Here is a 12,338-nt window from a genome sequence, read left to right as displayed (position 1 = left end):
AAATCTTGTGATTGGATTTTCAGTTTTCACAAATCTTATTACAGTCACATAAATTATCACAATGTGAATGAAAGCAATTATTCAGTAACATTTCACATCTTTTCCTCCTCATGCAAAAGATTTATTACAAAGAATACAGAAAAACACCACATGATCTTGGAAAATAAGGCCAGAAAATGATTCCTTCAAAGTGAACTGAATTATTTACATTTATCATTTTGATTCTCCAATCCTAGAATTATGATTTTATTACATTTTTAAAAAGTGAATTATACTGCTGTCAGGATCTTCATTGTCCCAGCACATTTTCTGCCTGACCAGTAATTCAAACTGTATGAAAGGAGACAGACTTTGAGAATTAAAACATAAAATATTGTCTGGCTCTTGAGGAAACTTTTAAAGACATTTTTAAGTTTCTTGCATTTTTGCTTCTGCCCAATCTTTAAATGATATTCTTAAAGTTTCATTAATGTTTTCATTCCCCTAATTTTCTGAGATTACAGGCAAGGAAATAAAATGAAACATATTACTTACATCATTCTGATCGTCTTTTGCATTGTAATAGATTATATCATTATTCTGTAAGAGAAAGAAAAGTAATTCTGTTAGTTTGAAATGAGAGAATAAATTTAAATAGCAATAATCTCTACTGCAAGATACATTTTTGAACTAAACCACCAGTTCTTTATGTATTCTCTTTGAAACATGACAAACTCTGATCTTTGCTTGCTCTCTGTTGCATGCGCAATTTCCCATGCTCGTGCTAAACTTCATTGATTAAATGCTCATTCCATGGGAGGCTGCATAAGTCACTCAAAACACAGCTAGAAAAGTGCAGATAACATTGGACAAACTCCAGAGCTCATAAAAGGCTTCCATGAGCTGTGTCTGTCACAGAAATGTGACTTTACTGTGCAATTAGGGGATTTATGCACCGTGGCATCCAGCAGATACAGCCAGGGACGGCCTTTGCTAAGTGGGGTAAGTGCTTGCTGCACACACGTTTATTGTTTTATTCACCTCCCACTGCGAAAATAAATCTGTGAAAATACATCACAGCAGAGCCTGGCTGTTGGAGTGTGCAGCAGATCCTGCCAGCTCTGTGGAAACTCTGTACCACGTAATTCAAGTAAAGCATAGAAGGAGAAGATTGCTCGTTCCCATTCTAAAATCAGTCAGAAATTCCATTCAGTGCTAGCTTCTACAGTTTGCTGAAAACTGGGGTACATCCTATGCAATACAGGTTCTTGTGTTTTCTTTTTTTTTTTCCATGTTTAAATGTAACTGAACCATTTAAAAGCCTTGAAGATTTAGGTTCACTGGAGTAGTTTTCCACGAAATAAAGTGCTGCAATGTGCCCAAAGTTTTTTGAATAAAAAAGCTTTTAAGTGCATTTCTGTATGAAATAGAGACATGCACGAACACAGTCTTTTTAATTACCCTTACTGATTTTGAATAACTAAAGAAAACAAGAGGTTAAATTTTTTCATATCCAGCAGTGTGTTTAAAATAAGTGATTGCTATTGACCTCCAAAAATTCTTATTTTTTCAGCTCTATTTATGGTAATACCTTTTATGTATCTAAAAAGTTGAACACACAACAAAGTGTTTTCTTTTATAAATACCAACAGGAAAGAATGCTTTCAGTAATCATTTTTCAAGTGGACAAGCCAACAACAATTTTTACTTTCACTAAAAAAGTATGGCATGTATTACAAAGTAATGCAGTTCATCTTTAAAAATGATCATTTTACTCACTCCATAAATAATGACATCATTTATTTTCCTTTGCGACCTTTTAGAAAGTCAAACATGAAATATATTACAGATGAGCTAAATGCCACTTTGAGGGAAGTGCTATTAACACGAATTCATCCTTTTCCCTCAAAATGAACTTTTCCACTTTTCCATCAAGACACTTTTCTATCCATAGGTCAGTTGGTTATCTGTATCTGGATATAAAAGCCAGACCTCCAGGCATTACAGACACAGGAAGAAATCCTTTTCATCATTAAAGACTAAAGCTAATTGTTTATTCACTTGATTGTTGTAAGGAAAAGACCATATAATGCTTGTGGAAGCCTTTGAGTAAGTCAGAAGAGGCAAAGGTTCCATTTCCTTGGTTCTTCTTCGCTTTGTAAACAACTATGTACAAAATAAAAGTTCTGTAAATAAAGTGATTGGTTCAAAAGCCCCTCTGATTCTTTAGCAGGCAACATTTGAAGCTGCAAAGGATGCAGCCACAAATATTAACACAAGTGTTTTCATCACATGGTGATCTGTTTAGTTAAAAAAAAATTAAAATTGTACATTTTGTTCACCACAACTCTTGATATCAGGTTGTATTAGAGCAGTTCCTATGCAATCTCATCCCTAGAAGGTTTTGCCCAGGAAAAATGGGAGCAGGAAAAGCAAAATAAAAAGCAAAAAACTGTATTGTTTTTGTTGACAGCTTTTGTTTTTAAAATGAACATTTTCAGAAAATACAATTTCTATTAGGCCCTCTATTGTGTTGACTCTCAACTAGACATGAGTTTATTTCCTGAGTTCGTCTCCACTGCTCTTGTTTATCCTACTATCAAATCATTATTGTATAGGATTTTGAACACTGTCATCACCAGACACAATTCTCTTGATGCACTTCAAAGAAATACCTCTTTATTTTCCTTGTCTTTTATATTTTCATTTATTTGTTTAAATTTTTCAAAGCTGCCACAGCTTTACTATTTATCTCCACTGGACTGAACAGCATTTTTTAAATCTCCTTTTAGAATAACATTTCAGGAACATGATATATTTACAAGTTAATGAAAATAAACACTTCCTGCCCAAACGACTTAGATATTTTTGTAAGGTTATTCATATCTTGTTGTCCATTACCCTGCCTGGAGATATTACCTATATAATGAATAAACTGACACTGACATTGGGCATATCTCACTACTCTTAATATAGAAAATATGAGATACCCAGTGCTACAACACACTGAATGCAGTATGGTTCACAAATTAGATTCATGGATCACTCAGATCTTTAGAGGACAATTTTTCATCATTTAACCACTTCCAGCTGGCAAGAACAAATTGCTTTGTTGCTGGCTCTCAAGCAAGTAGTTTAGTTATTTATTAACTGCTTGACACAATGAATTTGAATCTTCCCACTGCTGCACACTTTTGGCACCAAGTAATACTGCAAACTTGGTCAGCAAACTGTAGAGTGTAAATAGCCTAAATTTTACTTTTGTTCTTTATCCAGTAATTCTGTGCAAAAGAGGGGTAAAAGACTCACTATTACTTCTGTTCACCAAAGAAGGGATTTGGTAAGGCAGTCCTGAAGCTGAACTTTTATAAAAGAATGACTTTGGAAGACCATATGCATATAGGAAAAACTGTAGTGTACGATCAATATATGATTTTATGGTTTTCACCATCTTTAATTCTCCTTTCAAAGCAAAACTTTTTAGTATCTGCAAAAAACATCAGGAAAGCCATATAAAAAATACATTAAGGACCAGGTCATAAATGCTTTATTTTTGACTCTCACTATTTTCTTTTCTTTCCTAATCTTGTTTTTTCTTCCATGCTTTCATAGATAGCATTGTCTGTTGAAGCGAGATTATTCCACTGTCTTTAAATTGCTTTTCATTTCAATAGTTTTCTGTTTTCCAGATCATGGTATAAAATAATTCAAATGAGAAACATTACATATTAGTTGCTATCAATAAATTCTTAAATTTCAGCACACAGAATCTGAAGTTGATGGTCTCTATAATCTGTGTCTAGAGAAGAAAAGTGTGGGAAAACATTGGCTTTCAGAAAACCTGCAGATGAAATTTGAGCTCACACCAACACTAACTTACACTCATATTTTGCTTCTCTACAGAGCAAGTTCACAGACAGTCAATTGATTCAACACATAAATGCCAAGGTTCAGCTCAGGATTACATGAATGAAGCTGTAGTTGGCTTTTCATCTCAGGAAACAATGCTATTTTCAATCTAGTTCTTTCAAGAACAACAAGGGATTATATTGCAACAAGACATATGGACACTTAAGAGAAATATGTATTGCAAAAATTGTAATAGTATATCTGTGCAATTTTGCTGGTAGGAAATCTACATCCTCCTTTACAAAGTGCCAAAAAGAAAGCTCCAGGTCATTGCTGCCATGTAGTGGAGTCTACAGGAACCCCTCCTCTCCAAATCCTAAGCAAGAATTCCAAGAACTTCACACGCAGTTTGTGGGCCACCAAGCAGTCTAAAGATTCATTTTTGAAGTCTTTTTCAACAGACATTCAATGCAGTCTGTTCAGAAATGCTAATTTCACTGAAGCTGTGGTTAAAATTATATAAAACCTCAGATCAATCTGTGGGCTTCCTAAAAACCTTATAGGACCCAGAGCCTGTGATGCAGCCTAAAATGGTGTTAGACCTACAGGGGAGATTGGCTTGAAGTCAATTCTAGAACTTTATGAGACTCTATAATGAACCACAAGAAAATAAATAAATTATATATTTTTTTTAAAAAAGGGGGAGAGGGAAAAAGGTTTGCTGCAGCTTTTCCTATTGTAAGAAATTAATATAATGTATTAATTTTGAAATATATCACAGTTATTCTTTTTTTCCTCAAAAGCTGAACCTCCAGAATTGTAGGTAAAATGTTAAAGAAAAAAAAATTACACTTTTAGCTATTAGAGAGACACTAGAAAATCATTAACTCCCTCATAAAAGAAAACAAGAGCTTTAGTTAAAGATTTCCACAACTCAAAGATTTTCTTTAGCAAACCCCTGGAAGTAAACTTCAAATTATTGTATCAGATTCTATTGCAAATACAGATTACAGCATAAATATATGTTTTAAAATCTGAAATTACAACCAAATATGTTTATTTGGATTTTGTTTTAAAACAGGATACTTCCCATGACTTATAAGTATTTTACCCAAGAAGTTCTAAAGCACTCAAAGTGAGTCAATGTAAAAAAGCTGCTCTAAATTGCAGCTAATCTGCAAATAATGAGGATTCTTTTAATTTGCAGGTAAGAAGTAGAGAAAGAAATAAAATCAGGGAGAAACCAAACCATACAGCAAATAAAAGTCTGATCTTGACTCTTCAATTTTTTAAAAAAAGGTCTTAGAATTACAGATAGAAATTTGGTCAACATTTTAAAATCATATTAGCTCCACACACTTGGTAAAGACATTCACATTAGTGAAAACCTGGGAGTCCTTTTGTTTAGCATAAAGCAATAAAAATATTAATAATACTGGTTCATTTCATTCTTTAGGCAGACCAAAGAAAATTATTGTAAAGGCCTACAAATGCTAAAAAAACATTCCATTAAGTGTTGGTGAAACATCCATTTTAATAAAAAAAAAATAAATTCATTGTATCCCCTTGGATTAAAACGTGTGTTTAAAAAGTTCACTCTAATACCTTTGGGGTAATAAAGGTTTAAACCCATCCTCACAAATTCCATGAAAAATAACCCAGCAGTTTTAGTTTAATCCCTTACACAGTCTGACATGCAGTTTAAAGCACAATAGACACCTCAGAAAAGAAAGCTAAATATGTCCTACCACACATAAAAAATTACATCTGTTTGCAAAGAGGAAAATGTCAGGGAATAAAAGCCTGCAAACAGGAAAAAAAAAAGAATGTCAACTACTACTATTTCTTTTGTTACAGCTTTGTGATTTTACATAAAATTACATGTAAAATAAGGAGGTTAGTTGCTAAGAACTTCTTTTTTGTCTTCAGTATCCATATGTAAAAATATTGATTTATCACTTGTCCTTAAAGTGAACAAAATTTCAGGAAATTCAGTAAACCAGTTGCAATTATAATTACAGTGTATGCATGCAATTAAAGTGCCTAAATATGGGCTGTAAGAAATTTTAAATTCATTTAAAACATGAAAACTGGACATAGAATCAAGATATTTTAAAAATAAAATCATTAAAATAAAAACAAAACTGTGAAATAATAATTGATCAAGAAATATGTCATTATATTACCCAAAATACAGACAAATGAGTCACTCGAGTTAGACATTTTTCCCCCAAACTTGATTTGATTAAATAACTGCTTGGTCAGAATATTAAATTTCATACACTAATTAAAACCTTCCAGGTCTGCACCATAATTTATGACAAGCCTTTTTCATCAGATTTGTGTAAAGGACTTTTCTCAAGATTCCACTGAGACTAATAACTGAAATGAAAAGATGAAGGTGAAGATTACAGGAAATAACATAAAGGAACATAAAAGGGGCTGCACAGTCTTTGTCATAGAATATTCTTTCTTTTAAATGGTGAGAAAGATCAATTTTCCAGCATTCATTTACAGGTAATTCCTTCAGTGAAATTATCAATCTAGAAACTTTCAAAATTTTCTGACAGTTTTCATGAGGGGGTCACTTGACCATTCACAGATGCATCAGAGTGATAAATAAATCATAATTTATCAATCACCAGCATGCTCAACAGCAGGACTAAAACATACAAGCCTCATTTAAAAAGATGTTAGGTAAGTGTAATGCACACATACAGAATCCAGATAGAATACACTATAAGAAAGATATTCTTACAGGTCCTTTCCATGGATTCTGAGGATTTTTGATCTGAGATTGGATCCACAGATTGCAGCGTTGATGGTGGCCAGATTTTAGGCATCTGAGTCAAAAACTGAGATCTTGAAAGAGTGCACTGAAGTCTAAACATGGAAGAAACTTTTGAAATATCTGAGATTCCACCATAAATATTCTCTAGGTATGCCACATTACATGGCTGGGCTCTGCCAGCCACCAGTGCTGTGACCAGGACAGGTCTCAGAATCTCTCTGAGCAGAGGTGGAGCTGTCACCCCTCTGCTCAGGGTCCCCTCAATGGCTTGACCTCTACAGTGACACATTCCTTGTGCCCTTCTGCTCACTGTGACAGTATCTGATTACCTGCTGAATTTAACCACGCTTGATTTAATTTGTCCTGTGCAAATTATAATTAGCAAAGCTGAGTAAGAAGGTTTGTTTTTCTTTGTATCATATTCAAATCTCAGGGGGAAACCCTCCTAGTTTTCACAGGACACAAGGAGTAGGATGGTTTTTTTTCTTTGCCTCAGTGTCCATATTATGCTACATTATACATTCACTTCAAAAAAAGGGAAGCAGGGAAGAGCACTAAGGTGTACCTGCATAAGCTCAAAAAGGATAACAAATATTAGAAAGAGTACTTATGTCCTCAGATCCCTAGAATTCATCACATAAATGGTAAAAAAAAATAGGCAAAACCTCTCCATGTCAAAAATTTTCCATAATTTTAAGGTATTTTTCACTGCAAGAATAACTGTTAGACACTGCCATTGGACTTCTTAAGCTGCCAGGACGATACTTAACTTCATTTAAAAAATAGTTAAGAATACATTTCAAGTACTAATTGAACTTTGACATAGAATTAAAATCAAAAGTTGTTGAATGTGTGATGTTAAATGTAATAGAGCCCAAAAGATGAGAAATTCAAGTCAGACAAACACACACCCAAATCAAAATCTACAGGGATGTCTGTTCTGAAAGAATACAACATACTCCACAAAAAACTTCTGCAGAAAGACATCCTCTGGCTCAATGGCCTGCAGTGAAACTCCAGCCTTTGTTGGACATGCAATTGTTATATAATTGTTAATATAAAAATGGAATTTTGGCAATTTGCCTACTGGTAAGTATAGTCTATTTTTTTAATGAATTGTTTTTATTTTGGGGACTTATTAAATTTACTTCAATTTTTTAGTGCAACTGATAAACTAAGGAAATTAAATGTGGCAAACAATTAAGCACTTTGCTGGTTGTAAAGCATCAAAGGCCAAATACTTCATGCAGGAATGAAAAATTTAGTGACTGAAAATTTGAAGTTGCAAAACCACATTGATTTTGTTCTTTGGTACAGTTGCCTATATCACAGACAGACTCCTTTTAGTTAATCAAGCTGAAAAATTATTCTCAAGAATGGTAATTTGATCCATAGTAAAACCTAGGATTTTATGTACTTGCACGTGTGACAAATGACCAAGAAAGAAAATCATAAGGGAGACTCTTTTGGAGCTACCAAACTTAAAGAATCAGCTTTAAATTTAATTTAAAGAACTAGCTACCTATATAAAAAGATAGGAATAACCATCCTCTTCATTCTTCCTCCAGTACTCTAAGCCAAAAACAAGAGAGACTGAGAAACAAAAGCATTTCAAATCCATTTTAATTTTGGTAAATAAATTCTTCCAAAAGGTCCAGGAAACTGCTAATTTTCTCATCACAATAGCTTCCTCAAAGTATAAGCAATTTCTTTTAATAAGGCTAAATGTAACTGATTACAAAGCAGATTTCCAGGTGGGAAAATGAAATTAATTTGTTAGCAGCTAATTAACCTCTATATCACACTATCTGATCAGTTTAATTAAAGCAGCAAAGTATGTTTACTATAATTTATTCAGCATTACTTTCAGTTGATGAAAGAATATAAAATAATTTTTTTGAAAATTGTCTATACTAATTGCCTATTTTTTATATTGTAAATAGTGCAAATTTAGAGTACAGGAGCCTAGTTAAACACCTTGGACATAAATTTCCTTTGGATTCACAAGAAATTGGCATTCTGAATTCACATCTGTGTAGGTGCTGGGATGCAATGAACCACTTCCACTATCATAACTGAATATAGAAAATATGCCAGTCCTTCAAGTCCAACAAATCTTCAAAAGCCTTTGAGAAAATTATTTTCTACAAAGCAAGAGGCAAACATTTAGTAGAATTTGTTCCCCCCAAAAAATGTGTGTGCATTTGTTACATTTCTTCTGTGTTCTATCCACTACAACCAACAATTAAGACCATGTTTAGCAATGCTGCAATCAGTTGTTACAAAAAGGAATAACATTTTAGGCATATGACACTACAATGGAGTAAAAACTCAAGGGTAGCTTCTTGGGGATCCATGACAGTGGCTGAAGTGTGTATAATTCAGGGTTATCTTCACAAAAAAAAAAAAAAAAAAAAAAAAACCAAAAAATTGTGTTTTACAAGAAATGCATCACACAAAAAGTCACTGTAACTAAATGCTAAGCAATAGTACAGACAAAACATAAATGTATTTTAAGAATCTCATTGGAATAGTAAAATGCCAAAATTTTCCACAACTTTCCTTAAATTGCAACAGCAGAGAGCCTTATACAGCTTTTTATTTACTCTTTCATCTACATGTAAAAACTAAATTTATAAGAAGATTTTAGGATACTTCTATGGGGTATTATGATACTGTGCACCACAGGAAAAATGAATTTTCATATATAAATTATGGAAGTATGATTCAAAATTTGAATCACGTTTTACAATGCTGACACTGACTTGTAATTTTAATGATCTCTAAAGTTTTTAAAAGCACTGATTTCTTTTCCTGTCTGGACCAATTCTTCACTGAGTTTATTCAATCACCCAAAATGTGTTCTTCAACCCCAGAGGGCTATAACATACCAAAAAATAATTTTAAAAATCCTCAAAACAATTGCTGTAACTCATCTTACACAATTTTCATGAAAATTAGGAAAAAAACTCAACCAAATATCTCCATTTCCTCCTAAATTGAAAAGTGAAAAGTGCCCTTACAAAAAGTAACAAAGTTCAAAACATGTCAGGCTGTGTTTTCTTTTCAAATTGCTTTGGCTTACCCGTGTAACAAATGCCTGGCATATTGATTGTTGATTTTTTTATGGGTCTCTTATAAAGACAAATCTTTCTTAAGACTTTAATCTAAAGCGTCTCTGATGTCTTAAAAAGAAAGCAGCTCCGGACAGCAATTCCCAGGTTCTAAGAATTATCCCAAGCTCACCTAATTAACAAAGAACAGAAGGAATCATAATTTAATTATTCAGCTTTGGCAGCTGTTTTATGCATGTCTTGCACTCAATCACTGCAATAAAGCAAAGATTCAGGAGCACACCTTATTTCAGAAGTAGCTCAGTAGCATGAGACAAGCCAGCAGCGGGAAAATATTCCTTTTACTATTTAGTATGAAATGATGAAAACTTTTCTAGTTAATCACTACAAGTAAAAGGTTCATATAAAAAAATAGAACAAAGTTATTTTTCCTCTTAATTATTGATGTTACATTGGTATGCTGGAAGTCATGCAGAAGAGAAATAGGATTTAAGAGTTCTATCAATATCTTGCTGTTATGTTTCTCATTCTTCATCTTAACAACAGCACTAAATGAAAAGGGGTTTGTGTTTCCGCCCATGGATCACAACAGGGGTTTTCATTCATCAGATATTTGATGTTTATGCCAAAAATTGCAAAGAAATACAAAGAAATCTTTGAAAGCCAGACTGATGGCTGCTGGCTGTCAGTGGGATGGGAACAGCAGTCTTTCCTGGGGAACAATCCTGGGCTTTACAACTCAGAGAAGGAAACATCTAGTTATGGATTTGCACATCCTTCTAGTTCAACAACTGCACACAATTCAAAAAATATTTTAAGCTTTTTATAAATGAATCTTATTCTAGGCAGAGACTTACTAAGTTTATAGCATTTTAGCATTTCCATCAAAGTCTATGGTGACACATATAAGTTTGGGCCCTTACACTGTATTGCTCACTTTCAAATTCTCATATAAATCAGCACTTTGAAATTCATCTCTTTTTTTTAAAATTCAGGGTGGACAGATACATCACAGAAGTGTGAAGACGTGAAGAAAGAGACAATGTGAGAAAACCTGAACAAGCAAAATAGCTCTCTCTTGTTAAAATAAAAAATGAAATGAAGGCAGGTATTTGTTAAGAAAGACAGAAAAGTTCCTGCAAACCTAACCAAGGCTACTGAAAAAAGAGCTTAGCACTGGAAGATCACAGTGAAAAAGAGAGAATGAAGTAAATTGCAAAGTATGTATTAAACTGACTTTAGTTTGAAGAAATGCATCATTTTGTTCCCTGAAATTTATGCTGAGTTGTTTAAAACTCTCTCAGCTCAGCTCTCCACAGCACCTGCGCGAGGGCGTACGCGGCCCTATGTCCGGCTAGCAGAAGCGGTACGATGGCCGACGCCCCTAGAATCTTCCTCCTAGGGTGCTGAGGTTGAGACTCCAACCCCCGGGGAGCGCTGCCCCTATAACGGGGCCTGCTACTACCCGCGTAGCGTAGCGTCCAGAGGATCACTGTAAATCCAATTCCGCAGGGTCCGGTCAGTGGTCAGCGGTCAGTTGTCCACCTTTCAGGCCCCACATTGGGCGCCACGCTGCGCGAGGGCCCTGTGTCCGGCTAGCAGAAGGGGTACGATGGCCGACGCCCCTACGCATCGGAAGCCAACCCCCCTTGGCGTCGTGGCCTTGGGCTGGGCTGGATCGCGGACTTGGACTCACGCTGGACGGGACGAATGAGGAGGTGACCACTTGCTGAGGGTTAACGTCGGTTTATTGAGGTGCCAACAGGTGGAAGAACCAAGCAGCAGATGGCACCCAACAGATGGAAATGCCCACAGCAAATGGCCCCGATCAGGAGGAGAGATAAGGTCTTAAAGGGAAGGGGTGGAGAAGGGAGGGAAACCCAGCTAACCAATGGGAAAACAGGTGGGGAGGTACATGACATAACTGACAAGAGAATGTATCCAATAAACATGAAGTAAAGGAGGGACCCTGGGACACCAGCCAACCACAACCCCCAGTGAAAAGAAAGTTCTCGAAAGCAGGGAGGAGTGGGGGTGATTGACTGGGCCCAGGGAGGAGGGAAAACTAACTTATAAGGTAGGATAGGGGAGGGGAAGTTACATAACTTAAGTGATAGACAGCCATAGGGGAAGGTAGCCATAGCAACATAACTGTAAAAAGCTCTGTGGCGGGAAAACTGGAGAGGAGGGAACCATTTATAAAGAACAATAGGGGGAACATACATAAAATGGGGGAGCAAACTGCGAAACTTAAAAACACACCACAACAAGCACCACCCCACAGTACTACAGAAGTGTGAGATGAGATTGCAGAAAGCACCAGAGAGAGAAACTACAAGTGTTTATAAAGGGATTTGGGAAACTCAGGCTGATGGGGAATGAAGAAGGAATGCTGCAAAGTGTCTTGTCAAGGATGGTGTGATGTGCTCACCCACAGAAGACATAGCAATGAAAACTGGAGAGAAGGGCAGAGACTTTTGCAGCAAAGCTGTCATTCCAAACTGCTGCCATCAATGACCCCTTTGATAACAGCCAAAACTTCCTGGGCCTCTTTTCCCTTCCCTTCCCTTCCCTTCCCTTCCCTTCCCTTCCCTTCCCTTCCCTTCCCTTCCCTTCCCTTCCCTTCCCTTCCCTTCCCTTCCCTT

At 35.5% G+C, this 12,338-nt stretch overlaps 1 protein-coding gene across 2 annotated transcripts in view; it reads right to left on the bottom strand.

The window, feature by feature from the left end:
• The window catches only part of CACNA2D1 (calcium voltage-gated channel auxiliary subunit alpha2delta 1), a 365,213-nt gene that overhangs the window by 169,945 nt on the left and 182,930 nt on the right, over positions 1-12,338 (bottom strand). For both annotated transcript variants that reach the window (XM_059471496.1, XM_059471497.1), the window contains exon 5: positions 535-579. In XM_059471496.1, coding sequence (XP_059327479.1) covers positions 535-579 — 45 coding nt within the window. The remainder of the gene's footprint in view (positions 1-534; positions 580-12,338) is intronic.

The sequence above is a fragment of the Ammospiza nelsoni genome, chromosome 5 (assembly GCF_027579445.1).
Source record: "Ammospiza nelsoni isolate bAmmNel1 chromosome 5, bAmmNel1.pri, whole genome shotgun sequence".
In the NCBI taxonomy this organism is placed as follows: Eukaryota; Metazoa; Chordata; class Aves; order Passeriformes; family Passerellidae; genus Ammospiza; species Ammospiza nelsoni.
The sequence above is the reverse complement of the archived record's forward strand: the minus strand, read 5'-3'. Positions and strand labels throughout refer to the sequence as shown.